The sequence below is a fragment of the Pholcus phalangioides genome, unplaced genomic scaffold (genome assembly GCF_987345545.1).
Source record: "Pholcus phalangioides strain wild (caught in Gottingen) unplaced genomic scaffold, Ppha-v1.0 ptg000011l_1, whole genome shotgun sequence".
NCBI classification, from domain to species: Eukaryota; Metazoa; Arthropoda; class Arachnida; order Araneae; family Pholcidae; genus Pholcus; species Pholcus phalangioides.
Genome location: NW_028301604.1, coordinates 52,431,764 through 52,451,569, shown reverse-complemented (window position 1 = coordinate 52,451,569; position 19,806 = coordinate 52,431,764). Strand labels below are relative to the sequence as shown.

Genomic DNA, 19,806 nt, shown 5'->3' with positions numbered 1-19,806 from the left:
TTTTTTCTATAGAGGAAATTTTAATAAGCAAGCAGATTGGAGATTTATTTTATATTGAAGCATGATTTTTTCCTGCTACTTTTCATTAAAATGTTTTGTCTAGTAGTTGAACAATTTTCAACTCAATCATAAAAAAAAAATTAAATTAATATCTAAAATGAAAATGTGGTAAAAGGTTTAAAACTTATCAAATCAATGAACTTAGTAGGGTTGCATTTGTGCAACAATCATAGTTTTTCGTACAGAGCTTAGTTGATACACTTATTGACTGACCTTCTGCAAATGCAATGGTCGGAATTTTCAAGTTATAGATGTCCCAATTTTTTATAACTTCTCAGATATTCTCTAATGCCATTAGTTACAATGCACATTAAAATTATTCAGTTTGATAAAAAAATTGGAAGAATTTTAATTGTAAAAAAGTTCAGAAATAATTTTATTCATCAAAAGTAACATCACAACCGTTATGACAAAATCACAGATTAAGTTCTCTGGTAAGAAAAATATTACACATAGCACACATTTGAAAAAGGAACAAATGAGCTTAGGAAGTATAAAAACATGAACTAGAACATTGCATCACTTTTTGCAGAAATTATATTTTAATTTTAATTAATGTGCTATACATTCAAATATTCAAATAAAGCATTTTTTTAGGGAAGTTTTTATTTTTGTTCTTGAATATGAATTAAAATATTTCATGAAGTAAAAATACTTTAACCTAGTTATTGTCTGTATATTTTGCTATGATTTCTTTCAAGTTTCAAAAGTATGTTTTTGTGGGGTGGGTCTAATGAGTTTTTATTTTCTGCCATGCAGCCAGTATGCTTAGGATTTTCTCTCATGCATTGAGAAAGGTATTTATTCTTATTTGTTGAACTTTGATAGTATAGGAATGGGATAATCAATTCTAATGCCAGAAATGCATGCAGTATTCAAATTGGTTCTCTTTGTTATACAGATGTGCTGTAGGGATTTTCAATTAAAAGGTGGTTGATTAAGTTTTGAAAATTTTTGCATAAATGAAATGTACATATGATACTGCTGTGTGTGTTAAAGTATTGTTCCCCCCACACTGGAATCGCCCTTATTTGAAATAAGGGGGGGGGGACTGAAAACATTTCGGTTTAGAAAAATTTCAGATATGAGTAAATATCTTCACAAAGTTTTAAAATGGGTGAGAGGAGTATTGGGGCTGTTTCTTTGTTGACTGACCTTGCATACACTCTCTTAGCCTGCATGCATCTTTTAACCTGAGTACACTGATGCAGAAAATTATTTAGGTAGTTTTGAATATGGGAGGTTTTACTGGTTTTTTTTTTAATTTTATTTTAAATTTTGGCATATCTTGGAGTTTTAATGGCTATATGTGGTTTCTGAAGACCAATAAAAATACTTCTGCATGCATTGAAGGTCGAGAAAAGCATTTTAGGTTTATAAAAAAAATTTTTATAGTTTAAATGCAATGATAAGTGTTTCAACCTTTAATCTGCTTCCATTACTTACAGAGTGCTTGATCATTTATGGACCATAAGTGTAGCCAGTTGCTGAATCACTTATAGACAATTTTAATTAATATCAATGATGTATAGAAGGCAAATATAGGGATATGTTCAGGTCGTCTTTGCTTTTTCATTGCCTTTATCTTCATCTTAGTTGCAGTACACCAGCCTGGTTTATCACTAGAAAGGCACAATTTACATTGCCTTCAAGTAGTTTGAAGATTTAGAAAAAATGGTTTATCAACAAGTTAAAATTTTAGCAAGATTTTTTCATCCTGTGCAGTCACCATCCATCTTCTCTGAAACAAAGTACAAGTGCTAAACTGTTTGTGAACATTTAAAAGGAAAGTATTTTCCTTGTGTGTATGGTGAGATACATTTCTGACTATTGGCACAGTTAGAAGGGTTTACATGTTAAATAGTATGGTGCTTTTTGACATACAGGGAGAAATGATCAAATGAAAAAAAAAAGTTATAGAAGGTAAATATATAAGTATCACTTGTGGAACACACACAGACACATAATTTTTTTTTTTATTTTGTTCGGGAATTCATTATTTGAATAATTTGCCTTTTATACATATTCAGTAAAACCTCATTAAGTTGTCACCCTGATAAGTCGTTACTCCGGTTAAGCTGTCATTTTTCTTCAGACCCTTCCAGCTCTCATAGACCACAATGTTATTAAACCCTCATTTACTCGTCGCTAATTTCGGTTAAGTCATCACTATGAAAAAGTTTGAGAAAGAGGAACAGACTATTTTTATGGCTCCCATTAAAAAAGAGTTTGTTAACAGCATTGCCATATGCTTAAAAGTCACCATAAAATCCTATATACCCAAACGGAACAGTTTAAGTAACGAAAGTTACGCTGGGGAAGTTTATTTGCCAACTAAGGTTTTTGGAACGTTGGGGACTGTTCAAGCTAGATCTCATTTCTGCATGGACTCCATTGGAGAGACTGGATGAACCACGATACACCGAAGCTCTGTTGCAAGAAGCAATGTAGGGGGGGGGGGGCAAGGCATATCCGGCAAAATCAAAATTTATTCATACATCAAAGATTACATATAGTCTGTGTCGTCTTAACGGATGGGCCTACCTGGGCCTCAAGAGAAAAGGGGCCTCACAAAAATGAGATTTGGTTGAAATTTTCTATAATTTACCTGATAGGGCCTGTAAAAACCACTTGGCCCGGGGGCCCATGGTGCTCTTAAGATGGCCCTGCATATAGTGCAAGGAAATAAAAAATTATGTAAATTGAAGAATCGAATTAATCAAGTTAAAGTCAAAGTGCAACGGGCATGGATAATAAATAATCATAGAAAGCATGGGCTCTACTAATTTAGGGCTTCAAATTTAAACAAAATATCTTTGTTGAAAAAAATCAGACATTTTTTCATTGTTAGAGATTACCCTGTAGTTGTATTATGAACTACTGATAAAGAATTAAAACACTAAAATTTTAAATTTTTGATGTACATTAATGTGCAATATAGAGTTCTGTTATGAAGAAAAGCTACCTATTCTAACAGTTGCTCTGTTAGTCTAAATTAAAAATTACCAGTATAAATCAAAGTGTACCAGTACATTTTACCACAATAAGTAATAAGAGATTAAAAAAAGGTAAAAAGTGCTATTATTTTTTCTTTTGCAATCTATAAATTTTATTAATATTGTTATTTTGATTCATACTTTAATAAATGTCATATTACTTTAAATTTATACGATTTTCATAACATAGCACATTAAAACTGACGGAACTGCACTTAATTCGTCACTCCGCTTAAGCCGTCATAATTTTTCGATAACTTGAGGTGACGACTTATCGAGGTTTTGCTATATATACTTAAAGTGTAGACCTGAAATTTTTTTTTAGTTCATTTATTTAATGTGATGATTGTAATACTTTTACACTCATGATAGACTTACACTCTTTTGTTGCAAGGAAAAAACTTATATTTTATCATAATTAAATTTTTAACCTTATTTATTGAGGAAAAAAAAAATCTCTTAACATTAGACAGCCAGATGTTAGACTAACCTAACTTGACCCTCAAGCCTTATCAAAAGTAACTGTTGTTTGATTGATGAATGATGTTAAAATGACAATATACAGTATGGCCTAGTTATAACGTCGACCTCTTTTAACATCACCCCACCTATAACGTCAGTTTTTCGAAAGTTCTGCTAGCATAACTGGCAAAAACGTTTACTCGTTATTAAATCACCCCAATTATGAAGTCATTTTTATTTGGTGTCTAGAGGTGACGTTCTACCGAGGTCTGACTGTATAATATTTAACCTATTTCATGATGTGCTTTTGCATGAGTACAAATTATGATAGTCCAAAAAAGGGCGATATGACTCTCAATGCATGTTATAAATTCTCAAAGTGAAATTATACTCATGAGCATGAACATACCCACAATATGTTCTAAAGTTTGTTAGACATCAGCACAAGTTGAACAATATGCACGCTTGACAGTGACAGCAACACATTTTCCACAAAATGGTTTCTAGTATCCTTTGCGGCTGTCAGAAATCTTATTCCGTCTCTTGCACAATTGATGCACACGTTTCTTTTGTTTTTGGTGTGAGAATTGGAGGGCATTCATTGCGCAAATCACCAACTCAAGAAAAAATACTCACTATTAATCTGAGGAGCCTGAGGATTCCTTGAAAATTATGCAAGCATTGAGTGTGACAATGCTGAAGGATGTTGTAAAATACAGATCACCTGCGAGTTCCACATGTAGTGTATTTCCTCATCAGCTCATCTGCTACATCTATGCCACATTTAGTGCTATTGTAATAAAAGGCAGTGGTCACCTTTTTTTTTTCGCTGTCATCTGCAGACACATTCATGTGCAAGGTGCTAAGAATTATGACATTCTTTTTGCTCTTGCACCTATTTATCATGAGTGTGTTGTTTACATTTCTCAGTGCAACGGCAATATTGTGGCATTGAAGTGTCACGTGCAATTGTGGCTTTCTTCACAGAAGGTTCATCTACAAGTTTCACAGAAGTAAAATAGTTATCAGTTGTGAGACGATGCATCCAGACTTTAGATTGTGCATTGATTGGTTTCTCTTTATCTTTGCCCAAATATGGATAGCCATTCAAGACATATTTGTGGATATCACAATAGTTGCTAACCATAACTTGATGCTAAACTTATCCTGCTTATTTGCCATGTATTGGATAAATTAACATAGTTATTTACATGACAACAATTGCTCATCAACGACTATTTTTAGTCCAGGACTTGCACCAATAACAGGTTTCCCGTCAGCTTGCAGCAAATGTCTGAAGCTAGAGCAAATGTCTGAAGCTAGAGCAAATCTATTAGTAGCCAGGTACTTAGCTCTGATGCTTCAGACATCAAGTCTAAGATGCCGCATGATTTCACGGTACCAATTGCATTTTTGCACACCAATTTTTTTTTGACCATGCCCCAATAAAGCATATCTGAGACCCAGATGTTCCCCGTAATTTTTTCAGGGGTATTTCTCCCCTCCCACCGGTGAAACTTCATAGTTTCATAACAAAGGGTTTTTCTCCAGTGTAAAAACCATGAAATTTTGCTTTGCCACCTTAAATTTTAAAACTGGGGGTCTTTGCCCCCTCCCGATTTCTGTCTACTTTTATTTAGTCAAAAGCAGTGGTTCTCATGCTCTCTCTCTATTGATCAGGGTTTCTCAGAGAGACATATAGGGGTCTGTGAGCTTGGAAGAGAAAACAATTAATTCATTGTTTTTACATATCACTATGTACAGAATATTATTTTTTAAAGAAGTTCATTCTCCTTCATTTTTTTCATTTTAATGAGAGGGAGGGTGGTCCATGGACTTTATCTTACTGGCACAAATTTTCCGTGGAACATAAAGCACTAAGAACCTTTAGTGAAACACCTTCCACTGAAAGAAAGTAACAAAAAAAACAAAGAAGTCATCAAGAAATAGTTTGAAAATTAAAAATTTGAACTGATATAACATAATAAAGGGAGTTTAGAAGGCTCCAAGTCTTCACGGAAAAACTCAAATGACCCCCTTGTAGGGCATCGGGCCCCACATTGGTAACAGGGTCTTAGGGCAACACCGGTCGCCAAATGAGAAGGGGCACCAAAACGCGTTAAATATACATTACAGAAAAATATCTTTAATATCTTAAAGAGATCTGGTTGGCCATATTATCCACATTTTGAAGATATTTGTTCACTAGATCAGCTATGTGTCATCCATAAATGTAACTGAGATCCAACTGTACCCCTGAAAAGTTACACATTGGGCTCTAAGATACCTTCTTTATACCTCTGAGCAGTCAGAGAGCCTCTGCCAAATGCAGAGTAGGTTGTGCCCATCTAACATGATGCCCGCCGAAATCAGGACAACCTCCACAATCATAGTGATCTCTTTACCCGATGTTGGAGTAATGGTATCAAGTCCCAGGTTTTCTCCAGATCAGGGTATGATGAGAATTTGTGTCTAGGCTGAATTTAGACTTGTCACTGAAAAGAACTTGTTCTTACTGAAGTTGGGTGCAAGGCTGATGTTCTCTACACTATGCCCCACCTGTTCTCTTGTGTAAGGGAGTAAGCAGGACACTTCTGAAAACAAAAGTGCATGAGAGAGCTGTTTGGCTGTAGCAATTCTCTGAAAGTGGCAAAGGAGGTGTAAAGGCCCCTTCACACACACACAATTTTCCCTGCATGCCCAGAGCAGGATTGCATCCTTGCGCTAAGGATCAAAGCTGGTTAGGAGCACGACATTCCAAGAGTATGTTGTTAAAAATAGACACATTCTTGCACGTTCTTTCCTGCATGAAAAAAGGCTGTGTTCTGAATTATGTGTGTAAAGGGAAGCATATAGTGAAATTCAAACACTTTTGCGTGGCATATGGAGTTTTGCCGCTGTGGTGGTCGAGTGGTTATAGTGACGGACTCGCGATGCGAGGATCCGGGTTCGAACCCCACAGTGGTGGTCAGCTGAAGTTGGTTTTCTGTGGTTCCCAACTTCAAGGCGCAAATGCGAGCTGATCTCCCCGTTAAAAAGTCTCGCCACAGAAACCAACAGTCCTACAACGATAAATCATTCACTCATAGTTTGAAAAACTGGTGGCAGATGGCAGCACTACACATAACAAGCATTACAGAGAAACAAAAACTTTACGTCAGGTTTCACTACACGTACACGCACATTCCCGCATGTACCGATTCGTTGGGGGTTCCGCATGTGTGGGTGTCGGCTCGGGGATCCATGATGTTCTTAAGTCAGCCACCTCGTTGGGCAATTTGCCTGTTGTGGCATTGTATTTGTATATACAGGAAGATTGTATTAGAAAGTACAATGCTCCACATTCCTAGCCAAAGTTTTTCTCCTGTTGGTGGATGAAAATTTGGGTTTCGTTTGCTCAGAAAAAATGTATTTTTCCAGAAGCATATTATTACTACAGTGATTGTTAATTTTAGTAATTATTCATTGAATTACTGTTATAAATCCAAGATAATTTATTAATTAAAATAGCCTATTCTATAGGTTTTTATTGCTCATTTTATTTTTCATTAATAAATAATTTCTGTGATCATAAGTTTTTTTTTGTTTCAATTCAGCATTATATAGATATTGCTGCAATTAACTGTTATCTGTATTTTCCGAATTAATTAGTTACAATTGAAATTATAAAATTTTTAGCAGAGAGAAGAAAAAAATATGATGCCATTCACAAGCGTGATTTTTTTTTCTCTCATCAATTATTGATATGGTATATAGCTGATGAAAATTTTTATACTACAAACGATATGACCAGACAGAAAAATGCTTAAAAATCATGTTCTATTTCTCCCCCCCCCCCTAATTATGGTATCATTTTGTAGGGCTTTATTTCTTGCTTTTGCATTTAAAAAAATCAAATTCAATCTGTCAAATAAATGTTCATAACAATTACTGATAATAATAATAAATAAATTGAGACAATTTGTTTTCTTCAAATTTTTAACTCTATACTCGTATTTATATGCATGAAACACAGTTTTGTATTATTTTAGCAATAAAATTAATAGAATGATGCCTATCTAGTTAGACATCACCTATGTGATATTGGATGATTTTAAATGAATCAGCAATGAAGCAATGATCTTATTATATGAAACATTTAACAAAAATACATTATATAAAACAAAGCAATATATTTTGTATTATATAACATATTTGTGTTATTTAATGTAATACTGTATTATAATAGGTATTTTGAACATCACGTGTGTGTGACCTTGGACATCTTTTGTGATCTTATGATAGAAAAATAGAGCACATCATCTGCTGAACGGCTGCTATAAATTGAATATTTTGCATTGTTATGAATACAGAGTTGGCTGGATTTAATCAGTAGGATGCTTTTTTTAAACAGCATCATTGTTAAATCACCCCTTTACAAGCGTATATTGGTTCTTCAAATATGTATTATAACAGCAAAAAAAATTAAGTAAATCAATAAATATTTGAGAATTTCTGAAAAAAACACTTTTCTTTGCTTAACAACGCATTTTCATTTGCACTAAGCAATAATTTTATGCTAAATTTTTAAAATTATTTACTTCGTTATACAATTTTTATTGTAATTTGTTTTTTGTCTTTTTTCTTTTGATTTCCTAAGCAACTTGGAAAGAAGGCTCCAGCTGCTTTCTTTGGAAATTTTAATTTACTAAAATGTGTGATTTTCCTGATAATACACTGTTCAATTACACACATTATTTCTTAGAGAGACATTGCATCCGTCACATATTTTTTTTTTCTGGACAAAACACCTGTAGAAAACTCAGAATGGTAATAATCATCCACCAACACAAACCGACCACATTGCCACTTCTGCTGAAAAAGTTTTCCTTGAGCTGAATGAGAGGGTCTTAGCTCTCATTCAAAATTTTCCATCCCACGCGATCCGCATTATCATTTACGAAGGATATGTTCTCAATAACTTTCTTTTTATTGTTGATAACGAGAAATTGTGGACTAAAGGGTAGAATCCTTTCTGAGGACGAGTAGATGGTCAAGTATCCTGCATCCATGCCTGCTCAAATCTACCAATGATTCTCCTCATTTCATCACCCAAACATTAGCATATTAGCGGTTACTCATTACAAGTACGAATGCCACAACAGGCAAAATGGCCATAATAAATATTGATGCCAAATATAACTGAAATGCAGCAACCAAATTTACTACCCTCTTTATAGAAAATTTTCAACAAGGGCTGTGATTATCACCAATATACATTATTTATTTACTCACATATAGGAAAAGGTGTGTGTATGTGATTTTAGAGATCAAAATAAGGAAAAGAGTAGATTTATTAATTCCTTAATTTGTTTATTCATAGATAATAGTATAAAATGCATGTTTTAAGGGCATGCAACCATGCTTACTTAACACCATCATCTTTTGTCTTCTCAGACTCTCCCTCTGAAGCTTTGCCTCATTTTCTCTCTCACTCCACAAAGCATTGTCCTCTGATCCATTAAGTGCATTTGAAATGCAGCATTTCCTTTATGATTTTGATGTCAGCTCTAGAGGTATACTTTTCCATATAACTGACACCCACTTAGTAAGTTGTGAAACATAAGCCTATTTGATGTGGCCGGTTAGGGTCACTTCATGATCTTTGGCAGTTAACCAGTCCATGTACAATTTCCTTGTAAAAAATAAATACATACAAAAAACCACAGCACATCCTGTGCTTGCTCATATAGGATGACCTAGGTTTTCAAGCAGTAAAAATTGAATCAAATCCTCATCCTATACTTGAATAAATACAGTATATAACCGAAGTTACGGCAGAGCAACAAAATATATTTTTGGTTATAGCGGCAACTACACATTTAAGTAAAATTACTTGTGTTAAACCGGTGCTATTGCGCATTATTTATTTGCTTCATTTTTAACACCAGTGTATGTGTTATAGTTCATGGTCTAGCATCTCAGCAAAGTGGTCAACTATTTTGCAAATTTCCCAGACTTCAGAGATTGGTCATTTGGTGGTGAAGTGATCACCAGTTGCTGACCACTTCATGAAGATGCTAGACTTCAGACATGGACTGCAACATGTTATACATAACAAATGCATTTGTATTTAGTATTATGTACTGACATTCCTTTGCATGAAATTTTTAAATGTCTGACATCTTGTTTTGCTTTTCTTTCAGCCTGTTATGTTGTTATGTTATCTTCAACCAAGGACAGGTATGCTGTCTCCTTTTATATCCAAGTCCTCTTTGGAAGCATGCATCCTCTGGTCTTGTATTCCTAATGATAGGAATGTTTCAAGCTCCCGTTTGTTTTGTTCTAGTGAGCCTGTTTTATTGAGCAGAAGACCTGCTTGTTCTGCAGATCATAAATCTATTATGCTTTCAGCTAGTGAATCATCCCCTTGTGAGGTGTTTCCCATTGTAGAGTCCCCCATATGGCATTCTGTATGGCCATTCAGAAATTTCATTAATAGCTATGCATCTTCCAGTAATTTTTACATGCCTGTGAGGGAAGATGATTGTGTGGTCCTTTCAGAATCTGTGAGTTTTAGTAATGATAGTAAGCAGAAAAACAATGATATGTTTAAATTACCAAAAGAAAGCATCAATGAAGATCTTTCATCTTCATGCATTTATTCACACAAAGACAGTAGAAATCAACAAGTTTCTTTGCATGCAATACCATCTCTCAACATTCCTGGCAATCATAAACATATCAAAGAAGAGCCCAAATGCTGCACATGCTGTCCATGTGTGCTTTTGTGACAATTTTATATTCATCTGCATGCATATATGGTTTTTCATGCTGTTACCTGCCTGCTTTATAGATGACATCTCCTAGTCTTTATGGTAAGCACGAATACTGTATTTTAATTTGATGTCTTTCATTTATTTTTCAATAATTTTATCAGAGCATTTGTTACATTATATTTGTTAAACCCAGTTATCTGCTTTTTTTTTACACTTTTCCTCTGCTATTTCATTAGTGCATGCAGTGGTTGCATCTAGTTACATTTATAGTTATTACCCATAAATCTTTTATCTGCTCTGTTGTTTTTACCTTTCATTCTATTCCTTTTTAAATTTATATTTGTTTTTAAATAGCTTAGTGAACCACAATGTTTATAATTGCAATGACAAGGTATGCTGCAAATGCTGTTACTTTATTTTTGATATTCAAAATTTATATACTGTTTATTTCACTCAAACAAATTATTTACAGTGCCCACTCCTGATTGGAATCACTTTTATTCTGATGATTTTATCAAGTGACTGGTTTTTGTTACCAATGAATCAAAAGATTAGAAAAACTAGAAAATAGAGATTTATATATTTTTATAAAAAAAATTAGAAAATGTTTTCAATGGGAAATACTGTGATGTAAAAATAGAGCATTATTAGAGCCTGTATGTTAGCATCCATGTATATGTGAGTCGCCATGGGGAGACACTATGGGTGAGAGTGGGGAATCGACCTCTCCAGGGGGTCTTTTCTTCTCCTTTACAGTGTGCTCTTCAATACCTTGATTTTAAGTTCTCTCTTTGAGAGAAACGATCAAATTTCAGGGCCTCCGTTCGCCCATCCCAATGGCTGTTTTTAAGGAATTAAATAGTTATTGTAACTCCATAGAGGTGTAAACTTAAATGACTAAATCCTCTGTCTCTGGTGAGAACTTGCTTAGTTATTGGAAACGAACATGCAGTCTACGAATATACATGCATGTTTTATGCAGATAAGCATTGTACTTGTGATAATAAGTCAATATTTTTTACTATCAATTAATGAAACTAAGGTTTACACATTAAATTATAACGATCTTAAAGAAATTTAAAATCAATTATTCTCATTCTACTCTAATTTTCATTATCATTTTATTTAAGTATTGACCTGATGGTAGTTTGTTTGACAGATTGTCCTTAGTTGCTCAACATCATTTGCAAAACTTTTAAAAAGTTTCTTTAGAGTTTCTCATTAACTCCTTTATGTTTTAAATTAGCAAGACTCAAATGGTGGTCTACTGACCCCTGGGGTGGAATAGTAGATCAACTTTGCCCAAGAATATTGAGAAGTCACCAACGAATAAGGCAAATACATAAAAAATACACAAACTCCTAATGCAATTTAACACACAATGGCTGTCATTTTCAGAGGAAAAAATATTTTACCACTTATCATGCTGACCAAGGTTCCCACTTGGATTGGATACCAAATGTTGGCTCTCGATTGCTTAGCGACAAAAAAGTATGTCTGCTCACTTCAGACATTGTGGTCAGAATGAAACATCGTTTGAAGTGATTGTACATACTTCTTTCAGACTTACGTAACAGATGTACTGAGGATGACACCCGTTATGTGTCAAAATGCATTAGGAGTTTGTGTATTTGCCTTATTCTTTGGTGACTTCTTAATAAAATGATCCCTGGGAGTCAGCATATTGGTTGCAGAGGGGTCCATGGAATGCGTTTCAGAACAAAGCAGAAATTATAATGAAAATATAGCTAGTGACTATGATATAGTACAGGGTGTCTTTAGTTCTCTCTGTGTTTTGCCAAGGGGTCCTTGATGATGCTAATCAAAAACATTATTCAAGTGCTTATCTCTGATTAAGCTTTCTGAGCATTTGGCACCCTTAAAATAGGTTCAATGATAAGTTTTCATGTGAACTTATTGGAGCATCTGAAGGGTCTATGGACCTTCCAGTCATTAAATTTCATGATTTTTGAGAGATTTTCCCACTAATGCTTGTACAGGATTATTTGATGGAGACATAATGCAAGAGCTCTTTGTGTAGCTCATGTTTTTCAGCATGAATTGTTCTTTCTAAAGATGTAACTGTTTAACTTTTGACAGGGAAACCACATTTTTGGAAATAACTTAATTTGACAAACAATTGAGATTTTTACAAACATTTGTAAATAATTAATATAACATTTGTTTATTCAATAGTGACGGAACACACTCCAGGATTGTATAGCAATATTCTTCACATAACCTGCGTTCAGTATGCACAAAAATGCTCATAAAACCACAGCGGAACCCTGTTCATATGATTTTCATTTATCCTCTTTGTTGGAGAGGTACACTGTGTACCTCATTTTTAATGGTTTTAAATATTTTTAATGATTTTTTTTTCAAATTAATACCTGAGGTACACACATAACATAACTCTATTAGTCCTGGTAAAGATATCGTCCCAAATTAATTAATTGATTAATTTTTTCCCATTTTTAAATAGCATTTTAACATACAATAAACACATCAAAAAAAAATTTTAATGGGTAGTTTTGACTGAGGTGTGAAGCAGGTTACACAACTTTCTTATTTATACAACATTTCACTTTGATCACAATTAATTCCTGTATGCAAAACCTCAATGACACAATGTTTTCATTTTGACTCAAACTCTGAAATTAGCAAAAATTATCATGCCAATTAAATTTTATTTCTTTTTTGCAGGTAGCATAAACATGCTAATAAAATTAATCTTTTGTGAATATTGTTGCCACAAAAGCCATAATTTCTAGTATGTTGTCAACAGTCACTATACAGAATGTTCTTAATTTTGGAAAAAGAGAAACAGCCCTCTTTTCTGGAACGTAAAATGAAAATTTCAACGATAATTCTGGATCTATGAAAAAGTATGTAACTCGTAAAATAATTAAATATTCCCATAGGCATACACTTGTATCCAGCCCATGGGCCTGAAGTTCCCCCCAGCATTTGCCACCATCTCTATAGTACCTATGGAAATATTAGGTTCGTGCCCCCACAATAATTCTGAGTCCTCCCAATATTTCCAATAACCTTACACCCAGTGACGTCTTAATGCATGGGCTCACCTGGGTATGGCATAATCCACCTCTCTCAGAAAAATCACTTGGCCCGGGGGCCCATGATGCTCTTAGGATGGCCCTTTTTACACTTATCAATATTCCAAGTTACTTTTGGAGATGATTGTATAAAAAGTCCAATAAAAATAAATCTGTAAATATGAGGTATTGCTTGCAGAAAATCTTAGGAATTTGTTTTTTAATTTTTTCTTTTTTCCATTTTTACAAAAATATCGTTAAGAGATTAAAGTAAAGGCAAAATTATCTTCATAATGATTTTTTGAGAAATTTAATTTCATGATTTTTCTTTAAGTGTTCTTTATATTCGGATTATTTTAAAGCATGATCGCAATGATTTTTTGAGAAATTTAATTTCATGATTTTTCTTTAAGTGTTCTTTATATTCGGATTATTTTAAAGCATGATCGGAATTTGGGGTAGTTAACTCTAATTGAAAATTAGGTTTCAGTTGTGCTTTATTCGTGTTTATGTGGCATTTCGACTTGGCCTCTTGAAAGTCATATAATTGGGGGTTCTCTCCACACTGTGTTTCTGTCTTCATTCCCCCCTTTTTGGATCCTGAGCCACCCAATGTCTGAATTTGAATGGTTTTGTACTACGCTGATGTTTATCTATATTGCTCTAAAATAGAATGTTTTATTCCTTGGCATCTTGATGACAACCATTAACTTTGGATCCTCTGTACTCCCAAGTTTATATAACTAAATCATTTTTTACTTTAATGAGCATCGAAAAGAAAAATCAATCGTCATAATATTTTTTGCCTCAATGGTCCTCTGCCTGTTCTTTGTATGATAGCAAAAGATCTATTCCCGAAAAAGTGTCAATAGATAACTTATCCTTTTAATTGATGTACGTCTTTCTGTTTCCTCAAAAAAGGTCATAAAAAATCAGCCTTGTAAATGGGGGAACAATAACTTTTTTGTTTAAGTCTTGTCTTTAACTTCCATCATATTAAGGATTCAAAGTTGAAGCCACTTCAGAAAAACAAAAAAAAGAGCTTTGGCCCACCAGTGGCCATTTTTTATCTTCACTGGTTGCGCAAATAGAAAGACTAGTAGGACAAAATCCCTAACAGCTAACATGTAAAAAAAAGGTTTGTTCCTTCACTCTCATGGTACTCATGCACTGATGCTGCTTTGTGGTAGCCAATATTATCATCTATAGAGTCTGGAAGTTTAGGCATAAATGCTTTATTTTGTCTATTTTTAAACTTTTATTTTTTTTGCGAAAATGCTTTTTTTCTTCTTCTCTGTGATAGATGTTTGTTTTAAAATTTTTTTAGTTTTTATTAACAAAATTTTAGAGGTCATATTCTGTAGAACTTTGATATTTTTAGCATTGAGAACTTCAAAAGAAAGAATTAATGTTTTTTATATCTTCAAATTTTAGCATTAATTCTTATCAAAAAGCCTTCCTTTTCCACCCTCAGTGCCTGTGAGATAAAACCATTTATTGTCATACAGAGAAGTTATAAAGAAATTTTTCTCTCCTATGTATACTTTTCAAATAGAAATTAACATACGGTCAAACCTCACATCAAGATTGTTAGAGATCTAAATGAAACAAACAGAATTACAACTACATTGCAACTATTCACTAACTTTGCTTTAGCTGGGTGGTGTAAGGTGTTAGACATGATTGTTTTTGTTTCAGATGAATGCAACCTATGATGAGTGTCTCAAGTAGCTATTAGTTGAGGTCTTGTCTCCCACAGGGCTGTAGCCATGACATGGGATGTCATGGGATTTTATTTCTCCCCTCCCTTAATGCATTGTAAAAATCATGGCATGTTTTTACAGATTTAAAACATTTTTTCCGTGAAATCTGAGAGATCTTTCAAAACAATACGGATCGACTACAAAGCTTAATAATTGAAATTTCTGAGAAATTCATCATTATTATTAAAAGAGGGGTAAAAAAAAGAGGACTGTAAATAAAAAGGAGAGGTTTCTATTAAAGATTATAAATTAAAAGGATTTTTTTAACCATAAAAAACAGGACTGGCCCTATCTGTGAGATAACCATCAAGAGGAATTTCATTGATTTACTTTTGATTAAATCACCTTCTAGCTATCCTTGAAGGACCACAAATACTTTTTTTTGGCATGATAATATAAACTTTGGAAAGAGATTTTGATATTCTCTCCACCAGGATTCAAACCCTGGTCCTCCTGTGATCCAGACAAGCACACTAAAATTTATATATATCTCTTGCATGCATAGGCAGAGAGATAGATGTGATGGTTTGGGGGAGGGCTCAATAATGATTATGTCAATCAAATGGCCTATATCTATACATATATATTGTGTCACCTATACAAATCTTTGATAATGATGGGGGGATGCTCCCTCCCCCATTTCTCTACCCATGCTTGCATGCATATCTAAAAATTATTTCCTTCAAATATTCATATCTTACTGAATATTTGATGTTTTAATTTCAAATTACAGTGTAATATTTTTTTTATGCATCATGAAGGCTCCTATAAGTTTCGTGAAATATGATCGAAAAAATCTGCATGCTATAAGCAAAAAACATGCAAGGAATATTGGAATTTTTGAAAGAAATGTGCATATTTTTGTCAACATGCATGATATTTCCATGAAAATGCATACAAATATTACACAGAGTAAGTGAAATAAAGTAGAACCTGTGTGTAAAATCCCCAGACACCTATAATCTGGACACTTCTGCTGAGAATTTTTTTTTTTCAACCGGGGATTTCAGCAATTTTTCTTTATTCAAATTCAGTTTTGGCTTTTTCTAATATATATATTGGTCATTTTCTTTGCCAGATTTTCCACTGTGTTTTTTAGGCTTCTGGGAAAGTGAAAACAATGATGTTGCTACGAATGATAACAATGCTTTTTTAGGTATATGTGAGGAAGTTGACATTTTGAAAAAGCTAGAACGTGGAAAACTAGAACAAATTTTTGTGTGAAGAATATGGGATCAGACAATTTACCATATACAATTTTCAGAAACAAAAATATTTTGAAGGGAAGACTTTTTTCTTGCTATTATGCTGAGGTTAATTAAGAAAGAAGTGTACTGGTTTTTGCCAGGAATTGAACCCAGTCCTCTTGTAAACTGGGCAAGCTCATTATTCATGTACACTGAAGAGCCAAAAAAACGTACACCTGTCTAATATCATGTAGGGCCCCACGAGCCCGCAGAAGTGCCGCAACACGACATGGCATGGACTCGACTAATGTCTGAAGTAGTGCAGGAGGTAATTCACACCATGAATCCTGCAGGGCTGTCCATAAATCCGTAGGAGTAAGAGGGGGTGGAGATCTCTTCTGAACAGCATGTTGCAAGGCATCCCAGATATGTTCAATAATGTTCATGTCTGAGGATTTAGATGGCCAGCGGAAGTGTCTAAAGTCAGAAGAGTGTTCCTGGAGCCACTTTGTAGCAGTTCTGGACGTGTGGGGTGTCGCATTGTCCTGCTGAAATTGTCCAAGTTCATTGGAATGCACAATGGACGTGAATGGGTGCAGGTGATCAGACAGGATGCTTACGTACCTGTCACCTGTCAGAGTCGTATCTAGACGTATCAGGGGTCCCATATCACGCCAACTGCACACGCCCCATACCATCACAGAGCCTCCACCAGCTTGAACAGTCCCCTGTTAACATGTAGGGTCCATGGATTCAAGAGGTTGTCTCCATACCCGTACATGTCCATCAGCTCGAAGTAATTGGAACCAAGACTCGTCAGAGCAGGTAACGTGTTTCCAGTCCTCAACAGTCCAATCTCTGTCTTGTCGAGCCCAGGCGAGGCGTAAAGCTTTGTGTCGTGCAGTCATCAAGGGTACACGAGTGGGCCTTCTGCTCCGAAAGCCCATATCGATAATGTTTCGTTGAATGGTTCGCACGCTGACACTTGTTGATGGCCCAGCATTTAAATCTACAGCAATTTGCGGAAGGGTTGCACGTCTGTCACGTTTAATGATTCTCCTCAGTCGTCGTCGGTCCCGTTCTTGCATGATCTTTTTCTGGCCGCTGCAATGTCGTGGATTTAATTTTTTACCGGATTCCCGATATTCACGGTACACTCGTGAAATGGTCGTACGTGAAAATCCAAATTTCATCGCTACCTCGGAGATGCTATGTCCCATCTCTCGTGCTATAACACCACGTTCAAACTCACTTAAATCTCGATAACCTGCCATTGTAGCAGCAGTAACCGATCTAACAACTATTCCAGACACTTGTTGTGTTATATAGGCGTTGCCGACCGCAGCGCCGTACTCTGATTGGTTCCATATCTCTTTATTTGCATACGCATGCCTTTACCAGTTTTTTTGTCTCTTCAGTTTACATCACAGGTGACATGACCATTCCTTCATTATTTACTTACTGGGGCATGGCACTCTGAAGTATAGGCTGAGTACCTCTTTTGACCACAGCTAATGGCCCCCAGGTGGTGGCAGTAGTGAGAGTGAAATGGTTTTCAAAAATTAGAAAATGATCCTTCCTTGGTTTGGCTTCTTGGATTGTGGAGCCATTCTTTCAATTTCTAAAAAACAAAGTAAAGAGAAGTACTAACAATCTTAGTACAAAGAAAACAATCCAAATGTATCAAGTCATTTTTCTCTATTGTGAAAAAAAGATATCGGTCTATACTGAATTGAAAGCATTTTAAACTACTATAATAAATAATGGCTACACACAAGGAAATACTGATCAAGATTAAACAATTGTAAGACTAAAATTAGCTAAATATGGAAAAATTAGATCATATTGGTAAATAGATAATTAAAAAAAATGCTATAAATACAGTCAATTTGTTATAACTCTATCTCTGATAGCTTGAATATCTGTTTAAGTTGCAGTTTTCACTTGGTCCCAGAACCTTTTAGTGTTAAAATTTTCCCTTAACTCGAAGTTGCCTTCCTTTAAGTCAAAGTTTTTGGGAATATGAGAAATTTAACATCTAGCAATAGAAAATAAAGCATTTACAGAAGAATGTATCATTTAGCAAATGAATTTAGCAATTAGCAACAGAATTTAGCATTTAGCAACCGAATTTCTCATTTAGCAATATAATTTCTCATTTAGCAACATAATTTATCATTTAGCAATAGAATTTAGCAGATTTAGTGGATTCATTTGTACTTGCAAAATATGAATGACTTTCTCATAAAAGAAAAGATAGACAGTTATTTTGACAGAAAATAATCTTGTATACACTTTATTTATGATTCGTTTAATTTATATGAGTATCATGTATGCGTCCATTTCCATTATACAACATGTACGTCTAGTTTATTTCTAAATATTTGCATTCAATAATTACATATGATTAAATTAGAGTGACTTTTCAAATTCTTCATCTCTAGTAGAATGAAATGTTTTACTAATATGATATTCGTGAATAGCTCTGTTATTTTAATAAATGTTTCTTTTTTTATGCTGTGAAATCAAAATTTCTGATAAGTCGAACCGAACTAATGATAACTCAACATTTTTTGTTGGCTGCCGCACATTTGACTTATCGAGATTTGATTGTATCAAACAAATTCATACTGATGATGATAGGACATGCACTGAAACCACATTTGCATGAAAACTGTCAATTTTTAAAATCATGGGCAAATGATTCTGTCCGTCGAGCAAGAATGTTTCAAAAATGGTACCCTGAACATGACAGTCAATTATGCCATCTATTTTGGTTAATACAATTCCCAAATCTGAACTTACTAGAGAATGTTTGGAATGCGTTAGAAAGACACATATCCGTGATAGGAGCATCTGCTTCATTCAAGTTTACAGAAACTTAAGGCTTGTTTGACAATTGTCTGGTCTTCGCTTTTGACCTTTGAAGACTGGACACAACCCACTTCCCATCTCAGAGAGATATCAAAGCTTTCCCGAAGGATGGAACTGGTCTTCACCTGACTTAAATGTTGTGAGGAAACTTTCAGAGGTAGTGACTAACTGCCTACATTTTCTAGTTTCGGCTAAAGGACAGGGCAGTCGTTTCAACTTTTTCCAAAGGGGAGGGGGAAAGAACATGTACTCAATGTATTTATAATTATATATATATATATTTTATATATTTGTATATATATGTACCATTTTTAGTGTATTTTCAAAAGCCAGGTTCTTAATTCACTAATGGATTTGAGTATAAATATTTTGATTATTTTAATGATAAATGTTTTGCTATTTTCAACAAACTTTTCCATCTGTTGATGGATGAGTTAATTTCCCATTCCAATAGATTAATTTTTGAATATGCAGAAATTTATTTAATGTTACAGTAATCTCTCACTTACACTTTTCTCTCAGTAAATAAGATGATTTTCTGCGCACGTTATCTTTCGGTCAAAGATATAGCATAATAATGGGATTCACCATGGGCAGAGATATGGGGAGGCATTTCCCTCCCCCAAACATCAGAGGTGGAGTTGACT

The 19,806-nt window shown here is 34.3% G+C and overlaps 1 protein-coding gene across 4 annotated transcripts in view; it reads left to right on the top strand.

Moving 5' to 3' along the window:
- Positions 1–19,806, top strand: part of 5PtaseI (inositol polyphosphate-5-phosphatase A) — a 150,160-nt gene that overhangs the window by 124,625 nt on the left and 5,729 nt on the right. For 2 of the 4 annotated variants that reach the window (XR_016193602.1, XR_016193603.1), the window contains one exon: positions 9,704–10,375. Coding sequence is in view for 2 of the 4 variants with exons in the window: in XM_089239657.1 (XP_089095783.1) it covers positions 9,704–9,740 (37 nt within the window). In the remaining 2 variants the exon portion in view is untranslated. Of the gene's footprint in view, positions 1–819; positions 858–9,703; positions 10,376–19,806 lie in introns of all 4 variants that reach the window. The other 2 variants (XM_089239658.1, XM_089239657.1) reach the window with 2 other exon arrangements.